This window comes from Numida meleagris, chromosome 1, assembly GCF_002078875.1.
Source record: "Numida meleagris isolate 19003 breed g44 Domestic line chromosome 1, NumMel1.0, whole genome shotgun sequence".
Taxonomy (NCBI): domain Eukaryota; kingdom Metazoa; phylum Chordata; class Aves; order Galliformes; family Numididae; genus Numida; species Numida meleagris.
The window spans coordinates 60,875,924-60,899,830 of NC_034409.1; the positions used below are offsets into that span (position 1 = coordinate 60,875,924).

Here is a 23,907-nt window from a genome sequence, read left to right on the forward strand (position 1 = left end):
GAAAGTTTAGCTGCTACAGTGCTGTTCTGCAGCAACAGACAAAACAACATAATAATGTGAGAGTTACACAGTACATGGGTATCATGTTTAATTATTGAATCTGAAATGGAAGCTCCTATTTTGGCATGTTGGACCCTGTGGGATTTGGAGACATTTGTTAGTATTATTACATTTTCCATCTGCTTAATATACATCTCACTAAAACTACTTTAAGCAGTGTTAAAAATACTTTGCCTTTTTCAGCCTGTGCTAAAGGATGTTGAATTTAATTCATTTCCAATATATTAACCGTACTGTACTGTCAAATCCATTTTACAGGTGTGCGTGCCAGCTTTTTCATGAAAGAAGTAATATATCCTGGGATGGGTAATGAGCTTGGTTAATTATCATTAATTCCTCTTGGGTAAAACTAGTGTGAGAAAATGGCTTGGTGCCACTGCTTTGCAAGGTGTTACGTGAATGTAGACAAAATCAGAATCTTGTACCTATTTTGGCCTCTTTTGGGGGAGACTGAGAAAGCTGCAGCTCGGCTGGCAGTGGATGATTTGCCAAGATCAAGTTCCAAGTTCCCTGCCTCTCTGGCAGGAGACACTTCTGCCTTCCATCATTTTCAGCATGCTCCCAAAGAGCATTGCCTCCAAGTCACCCTAAAACCTGGACTTAAAAGCAAATCAGAAGCAATTCTTCTGCACTCAGGCACCCAGCATGTCAGAAATCTCTGAACCTTGAAAAGATCCCATAATATATTATCAAGCCTGTCTCAGCCATTTTTCATTGAATTCTGATCAACCCATTCACCATATGTTATGGGTGTCCTCAGGGAACACTGAAACGAAATAAACTGAAAAGGCACTTTGGACCCTGCTAACTCAGCAGTTAATTTTTTTTTTTTCTTTTTTTTTTTTTTTTTTTCTCCTGAGCAGGGAGAGGAAAGAGGACAGGGGAGATGCTGAAATGTCTTAAGACAAAGTGAGGATATATTTTTGCTGACTTGAGGTCTGGACTCCACTTTCTTGGCATTTGCTAGTGACCTCTCTTTCTAATTCTCCATATGGTACTATCTAAGTGTTTTTATTCTGACATCTCTGAAACTTTGAAGTCTTACATGGCTCTCCGGTCATGATAATACTAATCATTTGCAGCACTTCAGAGCAGCATATATGCAATAACCAACTGATCATCATAAAAATATCTGTGAAATGGATTCATACATTTTTGTGGTCCTTTGCAAGTAGTCCGTGTAGTCTGTGCCTCAGTTAAAGGGTACGGTCCTGTACAACAACTTTGAATACCATGAAGAAGGTGTTTAGTAAGTTATATATATGAAACAGAAATGTCATCTTCTCCTAGAGTGACACAGAAACACAAAGAGAAAGTGAGATCAGCCTCTGACCACTTTTCTAACACCTCACAGCCATAGCTTCCTCCTATCCAATTAACTGGATGTTTTTTCATCACTGCTGTAGCTGTCAACAGGGCATCTGAGCATCCTCTTCTTGGGTATCTGGTTTCTTATGAGTCTATTCAAGTTCAGGAGAGCCATTGCTATTTTTGTTACTCTGTTAATGCTCTTATATATCTGCAATGCTTTTTCTTGTTGTAGGAGTTCAGGAGCAAAGAGATGCCTTTTGTGCCTTGACCACATGCGAGCTGTGTAGCTATGGAGCAGTCAGTGAGAAAGCTCAGATTTAGTTTCTTACAGGTCTAACATTACTGTCCTTGTGAAGCGTAGTGCTCCTGGCCCTACAGTCCCGTTTAGTCACTCAGCTACCCTGTAAATATCTTTCTGAGAGCTCTGAAAATTACTGTGAACTGATTCTTGTACTTGTCAGCAAGGGAAATGGAATGTAACGTTTGAAGCATCCAGCTTCTGTATTCCTGCATGCGGGTCTAGCTTAAAATTGTCTTGAAACACATGGGGACAACGGGTTGCATTTTCTTTCTAAAGTACGGGAATGTTTAAACTTGACAGTCAGGACCCAGTAAACGACCATGGTTCAGCTCCAGAACTTGCAGTTTGAAGTGCAGATCCTTACCAAGCTGGAAATATATGTTTCCTACAGCAAGGAGCTGGTGAGGAGAACGCAAGGAAGTGCACCTTTGTACCCTCCCAGTCTCTGAGAACTGAAAAGCAGTCAGATCTCTCCCAGGTCAGAAGATGATACAACAGCTATATACAGACATGGGAAGCTGATACCACTAGGAATGGGCTGGTGGACGTATCTGGCTTAATAGTCTGTTATCACTGATTTGGGTTGATATCACTGATTTTACATCTGTTCTCTTTCTACATCCTTCCCACAGTGTATTTCTTGTGAAAAACCTTCCTTAGAAATCTGTACATAGAAGCTAAATCCCAGAAATCTCATTTACATGTTCTAGACATTGATAAAAATATGTATGGGTACCCAGGTGAACTGTTTCGGAGCTTTTTCACCATCCTGCTTTCTTGAAACAAGCACTAAGATTCAGTCCAGAACCTCGATACCCATGTTTTGATATATGCTTTATGCTAGACTAGCTACTTCATTTCACTTAAGACCTGAATTGGATTGTCCATAGTTGCCATCTTTGTGAATAAAACTGGTTTCTGATTGCAGCAGGAGTAGGCAAGGCTGCAGTGCAAGAGGAGGAGGGATTTCTTCAGTCAATGAAATCTATTTGTAATAATGACTAAGCTAGTTGCTATGGGTCAGAAAAGTCATACAGGAACATCTAGGAAGAACAGAACAGCTGTTTTTTTAGTCTTCCTCTTTTATGTGATTGCAAGTGACTTACATTAATTTTAGCACTTTAGATCAAACAGAATTCAAAGGCATTACAAACCTTCCCTACCTGAATGCATCATGAGCAGAAAATTGTTTCATTTATCATGCAAAGTAATTGTAAAAAATGTGAAAGACAGCACTATTTGATACTTTAAAACATCAAGTAAAGAACACTGATTACTGTTGAAACTGCAGGGGTGATGGTGAGATACAGAACTAAATTAACATAGTTGGAGTTTGGCCAAGACATTGGGATTCACACCTTAGACTGTGGGGAACTTTTAATTACTACAAGTGGTTAGAAAAATTTTCTAGTCCAAGAAACAATGTGCAATAGCACCATTCCCCTCCTTCTTCACACAGCCAGAGTGTTTGATTGCTCACTGGGCAAGGGAAAGTGACTATATCCTGGTAATTTACTTAATAGCATTTTTTTCCAGAGGTCTACCGTACTGTAGTGTCTGTCCTTCCCTACTTTATTTTTCTCACTTGTTTTGTGTTGTTTGTTGTTGTTGTTTCTATGATCATAATAGCCCATGAGCGTTCTCTTATTAACAAAACTGCTCTACCAATGCATATCAACTGTGTCACACAGGACAGTGGAGAAGGTAAGATCATTAAGGTTTTAGCTTGTATTTCACTGCAGTATTAGTTTGGATCTTTAGCAGTGCGGGAGCTTCATCTATTGCTGCTACTGGACAACAGAGGATAGGCTTCCCACGGCATTTATGAAATGAGAGTAAACTCAGGAGGAATAAAGGGCAGTAAGAGGAACCATAGGGCTACAATGCTAACATTCACGTGACTAAACAAACTATTACTTATAAGTAATAGTATAACTGAAGTTTCCCAGATCAGGCTGAAATGTTCCAGGTTTGGTCTCTTGCCTCTAGGTGATGTAGAATTGTCTGGTATTTTGGAGCTCTTTTTCCCATTAAGTAAAAATGGTTCAGCCATTTTTTTTTCCACAAAAAATTTGCAGACACTATTCCCACTTCAGCATGAGTATTTGCTATTGCTTTCTGAACAGTGCAACAGCCAACCCAGCAGGGGGTTAAAAAGTTTATATTTAGCACAAAAACATCTAGCTGAAAAATGCCTTTGAGTGCTTCAGTGGAATCTGATTTTGGTTTGACCGAGTTTTGACCCTCAGAAAATTCCACGCATAAGTGTAATACATTCTGTATGAGTGTATCACGAGACTCAGAGCATGCATGGAAGAGGAAGACAAGGTTATATGTGTACGTGTGGTTAGTTTATACCCTTATCCTAGCGAAGTGTCTTTAGGGGCTTCAGTTATGTACTGTAAGTGGGAACACGGAGGTTGGTGGTGCTTCTCACACACTTGTATCTGAATCCATGCACTCAGTGGTTGCAATCTTAGGGCCCTTCTCTGCTGTGAAGAATACCCAGAAAGTCTGATGAGGGTAAAGAGGGCTTCTGACTGCATCTGCCTTTGAGCAGAAAGTGGAGCAGAGACTTCCCAACTTCTCTTCCAGCCCAGATTATTCTGGGATTCTATACAGCCTGCTGTTTTTTCCTTCTGTATCGGCTATGCGTACAGGATATCCTGTTTCTACGAATGCTACTCACATTCTGAACTGTGTGCGATGGAAAACCAAGTGGGTAGCGTACACTAAAGCTGACATACAGCCTCACAAAGCAATAATGCTAGAGGTGACATCCTACTTCACACCACAATGGGCTTGAATGCTGCAAAATCTTATGCACACACTTCACATTTTACCATGAGCCATCTTATGGTAGTCAGCGGAGGCACTCAGAAAAATATGGCTAAGTAAATATGTAAGTGTTTAGAGGATCATCATGTCACAGAATGTTTGCTGGCATTTATAGTCCATTCATGCTCCCAGAGAATTCAGCTAGCTCTTTAGCTCACTGCCTCAGGCTTTGACCTGCCCTAAAGACAGCACACTCTGCACTGTGGCCTTGACTCAGCAAAGCAATTTGGGATATGTGGCTCACTGAATCAGAGCTTGTGACTCTAGCTGAAATTGCTTTGTAGGACACAGTCCAGCTCCCACTGAAATAGCTGCGAATTTTTTGTCACACACTACAAAGAAAACACAATCAAATCTGCGTTCACCTGGTCATCCCTTTAGCTGAGGATAAAAACATTTCTACACTATTGGTTAAAAGGCGAGTGGACAGAACAGAGGCTTCCAATGAAAGTGTCACAGTGAAAGCCATAAAGGAAAAGTCTGTTAATGTTTCCTGGAATGTGGAGAGACTTGAAACAGAAAGCGTTAAAAACTGGAATTTAGTTTACTTATAGTTTTATGTCTCATTTTAATGAAGGTGTTTCCTGATTGATGAATGCACAGCTATGTCATTGTAATGTTCTTTGACAAATTTCTTTAAATTTACTTTTTAAGTCTGATCGGTGACTACGTACATGTGTATGAAAGTAGAAGCTTTCTGCCTTTAAACCCAACTTTCTTAGCTCTGAAGTTGTGGTATTGTGCTTGACTCACCAAATTTAGAGTCCATTTAGAAACTATAGAAATATGTCTAAATTTAATTGTTAAAATGCTATTGGAGATAACAAATTTCATTTTGAAGTACTAGTAAGTATTTAAAAGTGATCCTGTGCTTAGGAAGTGAAGAGCCCAGGTCTACTTAGAAGGCCTGGGCTTTTAAGAGCACTCAGCACTTTTGAAAATGAGTCTGAAAATGCTTGTAAGTAATTTGGGCACTACAGAAAATCGTCTTTGCAACTAATTTGCGTGATTTTGTTCTGACATCAATGCCAATCATAAAATAATTTGATATCTAGATGACAGCAGAATTGATCATATATGGAGCAAATCCAGAGAAAGAAATATCGTTCAGAAGTGAATTAAAGAATGTAATAGTGTTTAGATATGGGAGACAGTACACAACTTTGACTTCAACTGAATTAAATGTATTGGTTCTGCAGTAGTTATTTCCAACTCAATGCTGCCATCAACTAAATACTCATCCCTTGGAAAGGAGTGGATCTGTATCTGGTGTACACTGTGCAGCAAAGCTGAGTCCATGCGGACTGGCCTGGCCTCTCTGGGAAATCATAAATTATTCATCTGTAGCCACTGGAAGGATGTAGCAACAACCACTCCCATAGTTCAAGCAGCCCCTCAAAGTCTTGTTTGAAATTGGACAGTTTCAGAAAACATTTGGCAAGAGAGGTTAACAACAGACTTCCTCAGCACTTCAGTGGATTGGATATATGCGAATCCTACCCCATTCAGTGCAACACATCAACTCTCTTAGAGTGCACAGTTGTCGAGCCCTGGTTTCATACAATTACTGCTGTGACTGACAGGAGAAAAGAGTGTTTTGCTTTCTTTTCAAGCCCTCAGTGGCACAGCACTGTCCTGTGGGTCAGAAAGAAAGGACTTATTTTATGGAAGTTGTGAAGCCTGCTGTGGCTGTGTTGTAGAGTTGCTTTAAAGAGCCAGGACTTCAGGGCTGGCTGGCTGGCTCCGTTGTATCTTTATACTCTCAGCACTCCATACTCTTTCTTACACTGTTTCTCTGGAAAGTCTGCAGCATTCAGCTGTCCTTGCACCATTTCCCACATGCCCATAGAAAGTCCAGGGGAAATCTGGATCCTTGGAAGCCAGGCTCCAAAACAGGTGGAACTGTGGGATGCTCCATCCCCAGAGACAGCCCTTACAGCCCAGGCTGCCTCAACATTTAAAACGCAGATCAGTGGAAGAATGTAGCGAACAACAATAAACATAATCACAAACAATACAAATAATAATAATGATAATAATTAAAAAAAAAAACAAATAAAAAAGAGAAACGTTGCGTTTTGTTCACAGTGATGATCCCAGCGGTTCCACAAGCAAGAAAGCCGGGTGTGAAACGGAGGATCCGAAGGAGGCCGGCAGACAGAGTGGCCAGGAAGGCAGGTCCGACACCCAGACGCTAAAAGCCCAGCATGCGGAGCTCCAAGAAGAGCAGGCAGCGGGGTGTTCCCCTCTGGTGCAGAAGGCGAGCCTCCACCACACGGGCTCCCCAGTGAGAGTGCAGCGCAGCAAAGGGACGGCCTCGTGTTCCCATGCAGCTGCCTCCGATTATGAGCTCTCCCTTGACCTAAAGAATAAACAGGTACAGAGGCTTCCTCCTCAGGCTGTGGGAGAAGGGGATGGGGTGGGAGGGGCTGCGGTTCCCACTGTGGTGTGCCCATGTTTCTGCAAGTATTTTAGCCTTCTGTTCGCTTAGAGCTTTCACCCAGCCTGAGCAGGCCTGGCCCTTTGGCTGCATGGGGCTGATGGAGGAAGTAACTTCCCCACTTCTGACTGCAATAGCCTTTCACCCAAGCCTGCTCTACTCCTCGTTGCCTGCGTTCTAAAATGGCACTCAGGTGCGACTGTAGGTTTAGAGATGGAGTGTAGGCAGCCAAGGACTGCGGCATCCAGAGACGCTGCCTGCACAAAAGCACACAGTCCCTGTAGACCTCTCAGCAAATTATTGTCACAAAAAGCCTCCCTCATGGGAGAGGTCTCCAAGAGCCATCTTGCGCTCTTGGATCAACCTGGGCAGGCCCCATGTGCACTTTCATGTTAGTCTCTTCAAAGCATGAGCTCATAGGGCAGGTGAGGTTTATTCAGGAGGTGTCCTGCACAGTGTCTACCACTGCGTTAGCATATTGCTGCCACCACTGCCTTCGGTACTGTGGTGGATGCTGAAGAGGCAGGCAGGTTTACCAGGTTGAGACAGTGAATCAGTTCTGGAAGTTTCAAGCCTTTCCTCCTGTGCCTGGGGCTACAGACTAGCTCCAGAGCACAGTCTACCCGTCTTTATTTGCATTTCCCAATGGGGCTCTCAAGCAGTGGTAGTGGGACAGGGGCTAATAGCAGCTGGCCTCTTCACTCAAAGGCAACGAGGTGGAATGTGCCCTCACCACCCTGTGTCTCTGCAGTTTACAGCCCAGGAGAGCTGTTGTGCAAAGCAAAACCTAAAGAATTGTTTCTGACTTTTTCCCTGGATTGGCAGCTCAACCAGAGGCTGTCTAATATACAGACCATGCAGGATGGGAGATGGACAGGACAAACAAGAGCGGGTGATACTGTCCATATTACATTCAATGGGAGAATTCAGTGGGAGCTATGCTATTGCAGATGAAGGTTCTCAGCTAATGAGGTTCCCATAGAAGAAACTGCTGTTTCTGTGACATTGCTCTGCCACTTCCCTCAAGGCATTGCTGCTGTCCCAAACAGACATTTCAGATCAATGGCCCACTAAATTCCTGAGCAGAAAAGAAGCCTTGACTCTTTTTCTTTGCAGTTCTCAAATACGGTATATCCAGAATTCTTGCTTCACACCAGGAAAAGAAACAAGAGAGACTAATTAACTGGCTTTACAAACTGATGTGACATATCCTCAGGGTGGGCCAGATCTTGGCTGCTATATATGGGCTTAGTCTCCTCTACATCCTAGAGTTGCTCTGCTTTTGTTCTGGGAGTGTATGTCCTGTGTTATTTTAGCTTTAAGGTCATTTTGTCCCATCACTGTTGTTGCAGCAGAGGCCAGACCTGCCCTGGATGCATGTGAGACAGAGAAACATGTTAGCTGCTTGTTCATTAAATTCTGGTGCCTTGCAGTACTGACCTTGCAGGAACCTTGCCTATCTCATAGGTAGAACCATTTTTCCCACAGCAGAGGGGGATTAAAATATGCTTCTCCAGGCCTGATGGATGTCTTCAGTGAACTACTTCCTGCTCTGGAAGTGGAGATTTCCAGAGAGAGGAAACTTACATACAGTCTTACACTCTGTAGTAAGTGGTTTCATAGGTTTCTTATCAACCTACTTGTTGAGTAGTTCTCTTGGATGGGAACAAGGATGACAGTACCTGTCACAGTACTGTCCCAGTAGTTCCCTAGTGATAGCACAAATTTTCTTAGTGTAAGTACTACTAATGTATTACAAACAGGTGGAAGAAGGCGTTTTTAGTCTCACAGTGCAGTTGAAATCACATTTTGCTTTGGGGAGAGGAGTGAGTATTGCTGAAGAAGGAGGGCAGCATAAAGCCTCCTCTGTATGGCTTGGAGGTACAGTTCGTCTACCAGCCATTGCTCCCCGGCATTTTGCCAGAGAGTTGATAAGTTCCCCTTAATTTATGCTCTGTAGGGCTGTAGGGAAAATGAAGATCACAGAGAGCAGCTTTCTGTGCAGAAGGTCTGGCAGACGTCTTATGTATGAAGGAAAACATCCCATTGACACATGGCCTTTGTAGCAATGTCATTTCGTTGTGAGAGTTTGGTGGGAGGGAGAGATGTTAAGAATGGATGATAGAGAACATGTATGTTCTGTATCCCTATTGTTGTTAACAATGCATACAGTTACTCGAGCTACTCAGATTCTGTCGCTAAGACTGATTCTCTTCTTGCTAACATGGTGGCATGTAGCCATGCTCAGTGGCTACCTGGTTGGAAAACTAGTGATAACCAAGAGTATCCTGGCAGACTTACACGTTTATGTCTCTGGGCAACAAAAGCATGTGGTGTATACCTCAACTCTTTTGCCATATCCAGGCCTGACACTTTAGCCACAAGGCCTGAATTGCTCAAACTGAGTTTTCATGTTGAGGCCCAGAAATGTATTAATTATTCTTCGAAACCCCCCTAACCCCTCTCCTGCTTTTCCCTTCTTTTAGCTCTGTCAGATAATTCCCCAGAGAAGAATATCTTTAAGTAGGCAATTACTTGTGACTCATAGGGTTTATTAGGAGTGAGAGGAGGCCAATCATGGCTGGCTTCTCAAATGGGCAAAGAAAGTTCCTTCAGCGAGCCAGACATACATCTCCATTACCTGTGACTGCTGCGGTGTGCTAATGGATGTCCTTTCTTCGTTTTGAGAGGAAGAAAACAGACCAAGAGCTGTGTGAAATCCTTAATTCCTCTGGAGTGTCAATTGGCTTGACCTGGTGGCATATGTGAATGTCTCAGACATCAGGAAACCATAAATGCTGGGTTAGATCAAAGGGCGAGAGACCAAGACCCACTCCAGTGAGGAGGGCACTGCTTTATGGGCATGCTGCTTCTGGCTTTGCCTGCCATCTCAAACATCCTTTAGACACGCTTATTCATCTCGCATCTCTGGGCCCTTGTTATGACAGCTGCAGAACACTCTAAGATGCCCCTTGCAGGTGAGGACTGTATAACCACTTGCAGAACCTGCCCTTGTGCTCCTGGTACGAACTGCAGAACAGAGTATGTTGGGTCTTCTCTCACTTTACATGTTGTTCTGCTCTGTAATGCCTTAGTCCTTTGAGAGGGCTGAGATAATGGACTGGAAAAATCTCATGATTGTTTTGTCAAGGTACTGACAGTTTGCATCGTTCCTTCAGATTTTTAGAAGGATCTCTCCTCTCAATAGTTATTAAAGTCTGTCTTTTTGGGAACTGTCCTTGCATGAGAGAAATTGGCCTTTTACTTCATATCAGCAGTGACATCTTGTCCTAGCCTCTAATAAGACCAGAGCATATGAATTTCACATTTTCTGAATGACTGTCACCTCCTTGGAAACCTCAGGTAATTATAAGGCTCTTGCTTCTGTTTTATTTTGTATCTTACTATTCTGTTTCTCAGATAGCTGTGCCTGTCTCTCCCATTTGTTCCTCTTTCCCTCTCAACACAGTTAGCTCTACATTTTGATTAACCAGATGGTTATATGAAGTGCTTACAATCAGTTCTCAGCAGTAGCTGTCTGTATTGGGTCTGTTCAGGTTATGGGTTTAATTTGCATTTATCTACATGAGGCTTCCTCCTGGAGACAAAGAACCAAGTGATAAGTAACTCAACTCGAATTCCAGAGATACCAGCTTTGAAGAGATGTGGCAGGAGTGCTGGATTGATGGTGGGATTTAAGATGGTCAGTTAGGAAACAAGGTCAGAGAACCTAGCAAAACCTTCTACTGACGACCAAGAATATCTTCGTGTCCCTATATTCCTTTCTTGCCACATTAAACGAACTCTAGGGATAAATGGAGACCGTGTTTATCCAAAAAACTTACTGATACGTCTTGTAGTAAATGAACCTGAATCCATGATCTTTGTGTTTTTGATTTTTAGCACCAGCTCTATAGATCTGTTCTGGGAGGGCAGCAGGCAAATAATAGGCCAATATTTTTTTAAATTAGGGATAAGCAGAGCTCTGAGCCAGCTGCCTCTACTGACCCTATTGCTAAGTAAATTGCTAGAATTTGCCAGTGCTGGGCTTTGATGCTTGCTTTGGACAGATGTGGATTCAGCAGCAAAGCAAGCAAAAACAGAAGCACAAGGCAAAGGAGCCCTTCTTCATTTTCATGGAGGAGAATATGAAAAGATGTCTCTCTGCTCTCTCCAAGAAATGGCAGCCTCTCATCTAGTGCAGCAGGATCCCTAGACTTATTGCTGCCTGGAGTGATGGGGTGGCAATGGGCAGGCAAGGCCTTTAATTCATACTCCAGCAGCCAGAATACCAGTGCAGGAGCAGAATGACTGAGCTTACATTGTTTGTCTCTTCCTGTCGTCTCCCAAAGTCTTATAATCATCCCTTGCATCCAGGGGAGTTAATACTGGAAAGATGCCTGGGTTGATTTGCACTTCTCACAGCTATCCTTCCAGACCTTCACTTGTATCCTGTTCACTCACTGATGGTTTTATCTGCAACTTACATAGTGTTTTAAAAAAACGGAAAAGAAGAAGGAAGCAGTTTACATGACATGTCTCTGGGAGCTGGAGCTCATATCTCACTTCGCCTTTGACTACAAAAGTAGTTTGCACTTAACCTTAGGTATTCTGGCAGCTCAGTCCTTCACTCTGTGAATACTGGGCCAGCAAGGCATAGCTTGAGGGGCAGCAGTGTATATCTGGGCATAAGGATACTCACTACATGAATGATGTAGTGAATCCTGTTAATTCAGGGCTGAATTTAGCAGTGCTCCCAGTCCTGCACTTCATCTTTGGTGGGCTTTTCCACATGTGCACACACACTTATATACTACAGTCTACACCTGTGTTCTGCACTGTGAAGTGTAGACAATGTAGAGTTCAGTTAATCATTCAATGAAGATAATTTGAATTCATCCTTTTTTCTCCAGTCCCATCATTCACCATCATCTTCACACTACCCCACTTGTCAGCTCTCAGTCACTCCCTGGAACCAAGAAAGCAAATGTTCTCCTGTAGCATGTTAGTGAAGGCCCAGTAGCAGAACAAGAGGGAGGGCAGTACTAGGAAGTATAAATACTAGACTATGGAAAAGACCATACGCACTTGCTTTTTTGGAGCCTGCTGGGATGCCACTTAGCTGTGTGTATATGTATATGTATTCACATGTGTGTGTGTTAATACCAGTTCAAGAAGGAGCAAATCCTGCTGCTACTTGTTCTCCATGTCATGTTTCAATGTTTAAAGTCAAAATTTCTTACTTTTCAAACCTGATAGTCTTTCTCTTCTTGAGTTGTTTTCTCTTTACTTCTGGTTAATGCCTGAAAAACTCAGAGACCAGAAAGGAAGACACTTTGGGATTCAGAGAGCTGTCTAAAAGAAACAGAACAAACCCAACCTCTACTGATTTCTATGGAAACTGGTACTTCCTGTTCGCTCCTATGACCAAGCCAGCATTTTATGCACTTAGAAGTCAACTTTTCTTTCGTTTTTCTGAATGGTTTCTTCTTGCTCCTGGGAGTATTTCATAAGGTGAATAAGGATGGGAGGAGTGTAGAAGCACTCTGAGCAAAGGGAAAATCCTTGACATTGCCAAAGCAATGTTCTTTGTACTGCATCCAGGCCTAGAGCTCCCAGCACAAGAAGGATATGGCACTGCTGGAGCAGGTCCAGAGGAAGACCACAAAGATGATCATAGGGCTGGAGTACCTCTCCCATCATGAAAGGCTGAGGGAGCCTTTCTTCTTTCTTGTTCACCCTGGAGAAGGCTCTGGGGAGACTTCATTGCAGGCTTCCAGTACTGAAAGGGAGCTTATTATCAGGAGGGAGACCAAGCTGTGGATGCCTCATCCCTGGAGGTGCTCAAGGCCAGGCTGGGTGGGGCCCTGGGCAGCCTGATCTGCTGGGTGGCAACCCTGCCCATGACAGGGGGTTGAAACTAGGTGATCTTTAAGGTCTCTTCCAAGGTTAGCCATTATATAATACTATCAAAGCACTGATGAGCAAGAAGACACATTTCTGGAACTGTCCATTTGGTTATGCTGTTGGAAGTGGGAATGCAAAGGAGGAGTGCCTCCAGGTTCCAGCTTGTATGGGTGGCACTGTAGGAGGAGGCATGATCATGATACATCTGCAAAGAAGCTCACAGTGCTGATGCTTCAACCAGCCATTCTTAAAGGAAGGCCTGCCGTTGGTATCAAGGGCACAACAATGCAGGAAAAGGTTAATTCCACATTAAAAGTACTTCTGACAGTCATTATAGACTAATCAGTGTAGAAAGTGGGGTCATGTAAAACCATCAGAAGTCAATTAAGAAAAAATTACCTCTTGTTTGTATGTCTTTCAGATTGAAATGCTAGAGCACAAATACGGAGGTCACCTGGTATCTCGCAGGGCAGCGTGCACCATCCAAACTGCTTTCCGACAATATCAGCTCAGCAAGAACTTTGAGAAGATCCGCAACTCACTGCTGGAGAGCCGCATGCCACGCCGCATCTCTCTGAGGAAAGTTCGGGTCCAGAACTCTGAGAGCTTCTCTGCTGAGAAAGCCCTAGTAGAGGGGTACAACTTTGTGGGCATCCCGTTAGTGAGGTCCCCATCTTTGCCAGCCACAATCAGTGGAGCACTGACTGAGCTGGAAGACTCCTTCACGGAACAAGTTCAGTCCCTGGCCAAGTCTATTGATGATGCTCTGAGCACCTGGAGCTTGAAGACCATGTGCTCACTGCAGGATGGGGGCTCATACCAGATAAGAGAGACCTTCAGTGCCAGTTCAATGCAACCAAACCAAGACTTAGAAGCTGAGCTGCAGGACAAGGAGAAGGAGGAAGGGCTTCTGCCAGATACCCTACCTAAGAGCAGCAGCACTCTCATGATGGCTTTTCGAGATGTCACGGTCCAGATTGACAATAAGAATATCTCCGTCTCATCGTCTACCTCGGTGTCCATGGCAAACTGCCTGAGCAGCAATGCCCAGGCTGGGCTCTCTCAAGCCTCCAAGTCTGAAGAAAGCCCAGGAGAAGGGGAAGGAGAAGACAGTGAACAGCCAGCTGCCCCGGAGAGCTTACCTGAGTCAGAAGCTCTCCAGAACAGCCACACTTTCACTGAAGTGAACATTAGCAGTAATGGCATGGGGGACAGCAGCGAGGAGCCTGGGCAGATGGCAGTGCAGAAGCTCCAGCTTGATGCTAACAATGAGACGGGGCAAAGCAAAGGCTCTGAATCTGAGAATGCAGACAACTCAGAGCAGCTGAGCAGCAGCAGCACCTCCACTTCAGCAAAGTCAGCTTCTGAGGTGTCCTCAAAAGAAGCACTGCAAGCCATGATCCTCAGCCTCCCACGGTACCATTGTGAGAATCCAGCTAGCTGCAAGTCCCCCACACTTTCCACAGACACCATGAGGAAACGCCTCTACCGTATTGGTCTGAATCTCTTTAATATGTAAGTGACTCTTCATCTTTTGTGTTTCCGAGACTGCTTTATACTTCACAAGAATAGGTGAAGACAAGCTCTTGGTCTAGATCTATCTGTAGGGAAGTTCTTCATATTCAAGGGTATGACCCTGTCAGTGTCCGATTTAGACCACAGATTGTTTGCCCAATGGCTTTTTCCCTAAATGTTCCCAAGTGCTGTTCTGATCTTCTGCCCAATAGAGGAATAATGCCGTCCTGAATTCTGAACCTTCAATCCCAATTTCAGTCCATTTGAGATCATGCCACATTCTGTTGAGAAGGCAGAAGCATAAAATACTGTAATGATGTAAAAACAGTCTCAGATACTTAACTTGGAGCATTTCCAATGAGAAAGAGAGAAAAGAAGAGCTGAGCTTAGCGAACCTGGTATGAGTGCTCTGGCTGTTGTTCTCCTTCTGTTTTTTGGGGTAGATTTTTTTCATCTTAATAAAACAAGTTTAGTCATCCCAGTCTCTCACACATCTGAGTTTGATATCCTATGAAAAGGCCTTAGATGTGAAAGTAAAGCAGAGTGGCTCAGAGAGTGTATTCAGAGGAGGTGAACTCAAGGGGTCAGATGCAGTCTATTTTAGATTGGCAGAAAGCAGCTGAGCTCTAATAAGGAGATTTAGATTTGCTTGTTGTATTTCAGTGAGACATTTCTCATCAAAACAATCTATGAGAAATACTGTGATTTTATCTCATGCTGTCTTGGTTTCCATTTGAGTCCCCAGATGAAGGTGCTGGGAACATAATGCACTCACACAAGCAGAATGTTTAGCCACACATTAGCGTGGGCCTTTTGGTCAGAGCAAGGACTGAAGTTTATGCAGCTATGGACAGAAGTTTTGCACAGAGAAGGAGCGACACACAAGATTTAAATATGTGTAGTACAGAGACTGTAGACCCCAGAAGGCAGGAATGTGGTTGAAAGATTTTTAGTGCTGGCCGCAGAGCACATCCAGAACTGAAATTATATAAGAGCAGACAGACCTGGGACTCATAGAGAACCAAAGAGGATGTTGAGGCGAACATTTTACTAACTCTGAGACTGGGCTGTGAACAGGTGGGTTCACATATATATATCTAAGTCAGGCTCTGGCAGCACACGTTTGCCCAATGAAGGCAAGCAGGCTGGAATAAGGGAAGGTAGGCACCAGGAACAGATGGGGGTTGATTATGATAGAGATAGTTCCAGCTCCACAAAGATGTTGTGGTGCTTGTGTTGGGATAGGTGTCCTTCTGGAGGTGGACACGGGGTTCACAACTCTGCAAACCAAGTGTGTCAGTATTTTCAGTCATGTTTGGCAGGAGTTCCTACACCCAATGTGTTTTCCTTTGGTTCATGCAGAGTTGACACAAGTACTGATGTGATCATAAAGCAGGAGTGAAAGTGTTTTTTCCCAGCCTGTCTGCCTCCCCCAGTCTGCTTGGCACACATTCATGTGACAGATTAACAACACTAGGTCTTCTGGGGCAGCCTTGCCGTTCTTCATTTAGTGACCTGACTTTCCTGCATCTTGCAGGTCTCCCTGGGATTGAAAACTGAGTAACACTGTGGTGCTTTGAAACACAGCTTCCTGGCCAGTCCTCCCCTGCTGCCTCGAAATTAGTTGCTGAAACAATGTGCCAGTAACCTGTGAGGCTCAATTTTCTTGACAAAACATTGGAGGGTAGGGAGAAAGGGAATGGACTTGCTCGCTCTGGCGAGCAAGGCTCTTTTTTAAAATTCTCTGAGCAGGAACTAAGGGACAAATAGCTCCTCTTGTGACACCGTAGTGCACCACAATCCAAGGGGTGGCAAGGGGGTTTATGTGCATTCAGCTTACTGCAATTTTTCGATTGTTGGTCTCCCTCCCAAGGAGATGGTTTCATTGCAGGGCATGTGATGTGATCACTGACCTATAGTGCATGGAGCTGAGTCTGTGAGTATGTGCATGCACATATTTTTTGCTGGCTGCTCCGCTGGACCAAGAGCTGAAAGCCTCCAATTGATAGCACCATCTGCCATAGTCTGTCTGGCCTTGCACTGCTTTTCTGTAAGCAGTGCTCTGGCTTGGAGAAGGCCCCAGGGAACAGACTGATCCTGCGCTGCTATGGCACTTTTTTCTTCTCCCCTCCACAGTGAGGGGGTGGAATCCCTGGAACGGAGAGTGCTTCATTATGCAGCACTTCTGTAATAACTCAGTGTGTGTGGGCAGCTGGCTGCGTGGGCAGAGGGAAAGCCAGCAGGACGTGAGGAATCCCACAGCATTTGCTGGCCATGCTTAACACCCCTGAAATATTGAGGAAAATAGCAAGGACCAAGCTCAGGACAGAAAGAAATGGAGCTGCTTGCTGCACATCTGGCAAAAGCCATGTGCTGCAGTATATGGGATACATAAGCAGGTGTTCAGTGGCAGAGATGCTGTATCATAATCAGGATTTTGTGGGGAACAACTTGAATCCAGGGAAAAGCTGATGTAAGGCTGCTGTTGGTGAAAGAACAGTTGTGTTCATGTATATTTGAGTCATAGTCTATGCAGTGCAGGAGGGCTGCAAGAGCTGGACTATTTTATTGTACATCCTCTTGCTTTGTGTGTTTCATCCCTTCTGAAATCTACATGTCTATGCCAGTCAGTATTTGAGCTGCATTTTCATGGCCACATCCAGCTCCCATCTCCTCTGGAACTAATTCAGTGTCAGTCCAGTGTCTTTGGAGTCAAAACAGTGACTGAGGTCATCTTCTTGCCTTGAACATTACATTGGCCCAAAGACTAAAATATGCACATGGAGGTCCATTTTCTGAATCTCCATTGCTTATCTTGACTTCATCCACGACCATATTACCCTTGCACTTAGCTGAGAACTTAGCCTGTGCTCTTCAAAGGTGAACCTGGAGATCTCTATGATAATATAGAAGGGATTCTGTTGCTTTTCCTTGAATAAGGCCTTGGTTTTCAGTGTCAGATTTTGAATCTCTCCTATTCATAAATTTAATGGATTGACTTGTTCTCCCAGCCACTCTTCTGACGATGCCACTCTGCCAACGATGTTCTCTATGTGACATGACAGAGTAAGCAGAAATATCTTAAACCCAACTTCTTTTAGTATAACCATGAGGCCTCTGTAGTGAGCAGGCCATTCTCCTGAATGCTGATCCCCTTGTAGCTAGACATATGTTGCTCACCCACATCCTTCACCACCTGATAATGTCACACTCTGTGCCTGTGCATATCATGCATTCATGTGCTCAGAGATCTCATCCTATCCTTTTCTCACTCCAGAAAACTGCCTGAGCAAAGCTGGGCCTTGAGCCTTGACAAAGATCCCTGAATTTGGGTTAATGGTGGAAGTATGTTTTCCTTTCCTCCCCCTCATAAGGATGCTACCTCTCCCCATTCACCAGCTCAGAGAATGAAAGGAATGCAGAAATCCTCTACATTGCACTAATTCCCATCAGCAAGAGTGCATCATGACTGAGGCCTTTCAGTAGCACAATCTGAGGTACAGGAAGAAAATCTCCTACATGATGCACACGTAAGCACTCATTCCAGTGTGTATTGTGGCACGGGCACTCCCATAGACTCAGAGCTGCTGCCAGGATGCATAGAAGCTTGTGTGCTTGTAGGAGACATAAGGAGAAAGGCAAAATGTGTGGACACAATGGTCTCCTAGGAAAATGTATGATGCAGGAGAAATCAGCATGTACAGGGGATATGCACATGCATGAGCACATGTACTTGTAGATACACACAGTCCCCCTTGAGATGTGTGCACAGACGCTGGCACACCACTGTGCAGAAAAGCACTCCCACAGACAGGCAGCTGGGCTCTCTCACACCCAGCCTGATCTCAGAGGGGGCTCACAGTCAGAGGGGGAGAATAACCCTCTGTGCTCTGTCTTAATGCTGCATACAGCTCTCTCCCAGCTCTGACAAGGCATTCTCCAGGTGCATGCTCTCATCCACCCACACTTGCAGATTTCTGCCTGAGGGGGTAAATCAATAGAAAAGGGAAGAACAACACAGCTATGAGTGGGGGAAGTGGAGGAAGGGATAATGCAAATATGAGAATGGGATTTCTATTCAGGCAGCCAGCACCAGACTCAAGTGAGGAAGGCAGAAATGTCACTCAATACCAAGCAGTAAAAATGCATGAAAAAGAGAATGAATTTTATTTTAAAAGAAAAAAGTGCCCCATCTTTGGTTAGCCCCCTCTGTGTCTTGAGCCTCATTTGCCCACAGCCCATGGAAGCAGTGCCACCTAAGTCTCTTCACAGTCCCTTTGCAATTGTCTGTCCTACAGAAGGTGTAACCCCAGCTTCCCGAGACGATAGCAAAGGGTCATATTTAGGCACCCTCAACAAGCTAAGCTGGGGTATGTACGATGCAACAGATTTTGATCCTGGAGCAGAGGGATGGCAGAAGAGAGCCACTGGTGAGCAGCAAGATCCTTTGTGGCAAGTGGCACTTACAATCTCCTCCAGGTGGCAGCAGGTGCTGCAGGTGACACAGTGAGTCCCATGACATCTGTTTGCCCTCAGCAGCAACTGGGGAGGACTCTCCCAAGTCTGTTCCCTGCCTGCACCAGTCCCATCCCTGTCACATACAAGAAATCGTAGGAGCCCATGCACATACTGAAGGCTGCATTTCTGGTGCAGCAGGTGATGATGAGCCAGAAGTATTGATGTCCCAGAGAGATCATGCCAACTCACCATATTTTTGTCCTTCCTTTTCAGAAACCCAGACAAAGGGATCCAGTTCCTGATCTCCCGGGGCTTCATCCCGGACACTCCTATTGGGGTGGCACACTTCCTGCTCCAGAGGAAGGGCCTCAGCCGCCAGATGATTGGGGAGTTCCTGGGCAACAGCAAGAAACAGTTCAACAGGGATGTCCTGGAGTAAGTATGGAAACCTCTCTCTCCTTCCTGCCCTGTGACAGAGTTACCAGCCCACCCTGCCCTCGACTGCACCAGCAAGCGCCCTGTCCACCATGCCCCTCCATCTCTGTGGCAACTTCACCACCTCCAATCTGGTGCCTCTCAATGCATTTCCCAGCAATGTGTTTGCCTTTCTGTATCACTTCAGTTTCTCCTTCCCAAAGGGCCTGCCGTCATCTAGCTGCAGTTCAGCACCATAGGGGGTAAGATTAGTGATGCCAAGAGATTTCGTGTCTGAAGAACTCTGTGACTCAGGTCTCACCCCATCCAAACAAAGCACTTCTGATGCTTTCTAGGAAGTGCTACGAGTAGCAGAGGAGAAAAAGCATTTGCTCCTTGCTGTGAGACCAGCAGGACACAGCAAATGCTGTCTACGCACATGGCTCTTTTGCTGTCCAGGTCTGTAATGGGTGGGCTTTTCAATTATTCCAGATGCTTGATAAGGAAAATAAGAGGGCAGCTGGTCCTGTGGGTGGTAATGAAGAGATCTACATGAAGAAACCTGCTACTGATTAGTTTACTCTGTAGTCACAGAGCACTGAGGAATATCCCCACTCCAAAAACTCTAGTGGACTGAGCTGTCTTTTTTCGTATCAAGATCTTAGGTTTCCTACCTGCTTCTGTTCAGTGGCTGCCTTTGCTGGATTGTTCCCTTCAGTTCACTCACTGTGGCTATCTCCTGCTCACACAAGCCATGCATCTCGGCTTACATCTCTCTCCTTTTTCAAGCCTTGCAATTTGGGCTGCAAAATCGTGGGAACAGCTAAGGCCTATATATGCTGCCTCAGTGTCTGCCTATTGCCTTGCCTTTTACATTGCTAAATATTGCTAACTTGTTGTGCCCCTACTGTGAGAATCACAGGAGCAGAGTGGAAGTGTTTGGCAGAAAAGCATATTACCCGTTTTTCTGAACATTGTCCAAGATGACAGGCTTTCTGCAAAGATGACCCCAGGGATCTGAGATGAACCTTAATTTCCTGCTTGGCCTTGATCTACTTCTTGCCGTACAGATGAGGGAGAAGGAGAAAGCACAGCTCTGTATGGTATAAAGCAGCGGGACAATGCTTCTGCCACCCTGAGAGCCAATGCAGTAAAGGCAGAGGGGGAGTTTTCACCGGAGTGTAAATGTGAGTGCTGCCATGCATGGTAATGTGACATGTGTAGTCATGGTGCAACAAGCTTGTTCAAAGACCTGTTTCCAGAGATGATCAGCACTCAGCTGGGTCTTTCTTTCATTAGCCAATAGCACAGTTCTTAGTGAGAACTGCCTTTCCATGAAGTAGAGTCCTTTGTATTGGATCCTTTGTAATATTTTCCAAAATGGTAACTCTGCCTCACTTCAGTTTCACAGTGGCTTATCTTGAAGCAAGCCAAAGAGGAAACCTAAATCCAACATACGCACCACTCCTACTCCAGGGAAAAATAATTGAATCATCATAGAATCATAGAATGATTTGAGTTGGAAGGCACCTTAAGGTTCATCCAGTTCCAACTCCCCTTATGGAGACAGGGTTGCCACCTACCAGATCAGGCTGCTCAGGCACCATCCAGCCTGGCCTTGAACACCTCCAGGGCTGGTGCATCCACAGCTTCTCTGGCCAAGCTGTTCCAGTGCCTCACTACACTCATAGTAAATAATTTCTTTCTAATATCTAATCTAAACCTAACCTCTTTCAGTTTAAAGCCATTACCTTTTGTCCTATCACTACAATCCCTGGTAAAGAGTCCCTCTCCATCTTTCCTGTAGGACCACTTTAAACACTAGAAGATCACAGTGACATCTCCCTGGAGCCTTCCCTTCTCCAGGCTAAATAACCCCAACTCTCTCAGCCTGTCTTAATAGGAGAGGTGCTCCAGCCCTCTGTCCATCGTCATGGCCTTCTCTGGAATCACTCCAACAGGTCTATGCCCTTATGCTGAGGACCCCAGAGCTGAATCCAGTACTGCAGGTGAAGAGTGTGCCATTTCAGCATCCATATCTGGGTCCAAATTTAAAACTCCATTCCTGATGCAACTGCTGCTGCCTGTTGCTGCCCATTCCTGACCTTTGGTCCAGCCCTATTTTTAATATAGTGTATGGGTATTGATTAGAACAGCAATGAGACGCGTGTTGTCTCCAGTTTCTTCATGCTGAGAGCTACAATTAAAAGTAATTGCCTCTTTTTCTCCAGAAAGCAATGTGTGGGCTGCTTCCCCTGACAGATACTCTGCTGAAGTCCAAAGCCAGCCTCTGCGCAGACAGCCTCTGCAACAGCAATAAGCTAGCATTTCCTTGTAGTCCTACATTCAATTCCTGCAAATGACCATGTTCTTCCAGTTCATGTGCGACTACAGACTGTGTCAGCAGCACATGGGAACAGTCTCTACTACAAAGCTTGATGTCCGTCTCCCAGTATCAATGCCCAGGAGCTGCTGTGATGTAGTTACTTGTATTGTCTCTGAATGTTGCAGGAGAGCCATTAAAGCACGTGGCCATACTCTGTCATTAATCTCTGTTTCCACTGTACCTCTCAATGTAGCACTCCAAATGTATTAGGAAGGAGTGTCCCTACTGTCCTATCTACAGATGGAGGAAGCAAAGCTCGGAAGTGGGAAGTGAGCTGTTAAGGTTGTTTCTAAGTGTCTTTAAGCAGCTGAATCTAAATTTGGAGTTCAGACCTGTACCTGATAGCTTCAAGCAACAGATAAATTGCTGACTCATATTCCTTAAAGGCAAATGTAAAAGCAGACATAAAACATACACAAAATGTTCTACAACAGGAAAGAAAAGAAGGAAAGGTTGCCAAATAATTCAGCTAGTTGCAGCCGTGCTGTTTGCAGGTACTTTCTCTTGTGTTTCAATTTTGAGCTTCTGGATAGCAATGGCTGATGGGTTTTGCAAGCAAATTTTTGTCAGCTCTTGTGAGAGCTGGCTGGTCAGTAGCTGCACACACAATGGTGTGGCATGCATGGAAACAAGGCATTGCCAGAAGAAAATCTAACACAGGATTATCATCCCTGATATTTCTCCTGTATGTGCATGAGGAAGAAGAGGGCTGGCAGGGTATTACAGTGTGCTGGCATTTTCCAGTGCGCTGGAAACTTCTGAGCTGTTTGCGTGTGAGCATGAGGCAACTCAAAGATGTTCCAGCATTTTAGAACTGGCTAAGACTTCATCTCATTCCTTGTTCCACTGGTGTGACTAAGGAACAACTAAGGAACACCAAATTAGCTCAGGAACACTGCACAGGTTGGGACAATGTCTGTCTTGCAGTCCCCATGTATACCCATGCTTAACAAGCCAGTATTAGGAGACATGGAAATCAGGATAGCCCTTACATAGCTTCTGTGCAAGTTGCCCAATTCCACTCTCATTTCTGTGGCCCAAGTGACCCTTCTGTTCCTTGGCACTGCTGGTCCTGGCAAGCTCAAATGCCCGGTTGGGGTGGCTGTTGGCAGGCACTGACCACCTGCAGTGAATAAGCCTGTGTGTAGGGGGAGACAACTCTGCTCCTTCACATCCCAGACATGGCCTTGGAGCCTTCCTGGACCATCCGATCCCTCCCCAGAGCAATTTCAATTATTGATGTCAGTTACTGTGTTAGTTTAGCTTCCACTTGATGTGAAAACTTGTGTTAGAAATGTGTACTGTAAGCATTGTTTCAATTGCAGCCAGGTTGAATTAACTCAACTGCATAAATAAATAATAAGACAGCTTTTAAAACATCTGCAAAAGTCTCAGGCTCCCTTGTGCATTTGGATACTGGGTAGAGCTGCCCGGGTTACAAATTCCAGACTCAGCTCTAAGTCCAGCCATAAGTCAATACTCTGCAAACTTCTGTTGGCTTCCATGGGTGTTTGAGCTACGCTAGATGACAAACAAGCCAACCACTGCTTGTTCCTAGTGTCAGGTAACAGAGCTCAGAAGTGCACAGTTGCGTTTGGTGCTGAGAAGAGGATCCTTCTTTACTGCCTGTCTAGTAAATACAAAACTCCAAAGATGCATCATACTGGTTGCAAAGCCTCATGTTCATGGTGAGGGGTAAATGAGGAGAAACTTAGTATGAGGCTTAAGCCCTTTGATTCACTGTTTTGCCTTCTCACATCTGCATGTCCAACTACTAAAAGTCCTTAAATTGTATTCTCCCTTCCATCCTCCTACTCTGTCTTTCAACCTTTAGGTTATTTTCTTGGAACCCAGAAAATATATGTGGATAACTCACAGGTAATTATACACACTAACTGGAGGAACGAGGGAGAGAGTAGGGGATTTTTGAGAGTATCTAACTGTAATTGGCACTCATCCTTTGATAACACTAGACTGCTCACTCCTCTTTTGTTAGAGAGATTAAATATGTCATTTCCTCTTGCAAACAAGGCTTCAGTCTTCAAGAGCCGGATTTATCTCCCCCGTTGTTAACCACCACCAAGTTTAGTGTCATCTGTCAATTTATGAATCCCTTTAGTCAACGGAGAGACACAGGTCTCTCAAGAGTGCTGTTTTTCTCTTTGTGCCTGTTTTGCCTGGACATCTAGCTTTTAAACATTTTATGTTACAGGGATAAATCCCTTCTGTAACCAATTTTAAGCATCTGACAGAAAGATCCAGCACCTCACAGTAAGA

The 23,907-nt window shown here is 44.6% G+C and overlaps 1 protein-coding gene across 5 annotated transcripts in view; it reads left to right on the forward strand.

Moving 5' to 3' along the window:
• The window catches only part of IQSEC3 (IQ motif and Sec7 domain 3), a 100,630-nt gene that overhangs the window by 57,043 nt on the left and 19,680 nt on the right, over positions 1-23,907 (forward strand). For 4 of the 5 annotated variants that reach the window (XM_021389386.1, XM_021389372.1, XM_021389371.1 and 1 more), the window contains exons 1-3: positions 6,776-6,887; positions 13,279-14,372; positions 19,104-19,265. In XM_021389386.1, coding sequence (XP_021245061.1) covers positions 13,285-14,372; positions 19,104-19,265 — 1,250 coding nt within the window. In that variant the 5' untranslated portion in view covers positions 6,776-6,887; positions 13,279-13,284. Of the gene's footprint in view, positions 1-6,598; positions 6,888-13,278; positions 14,373-19,103; positions 19,266-23,907 lie in introns of those variants that run through there. The other variant, XM_021389394.1, reaches the window with a different exon arrangement.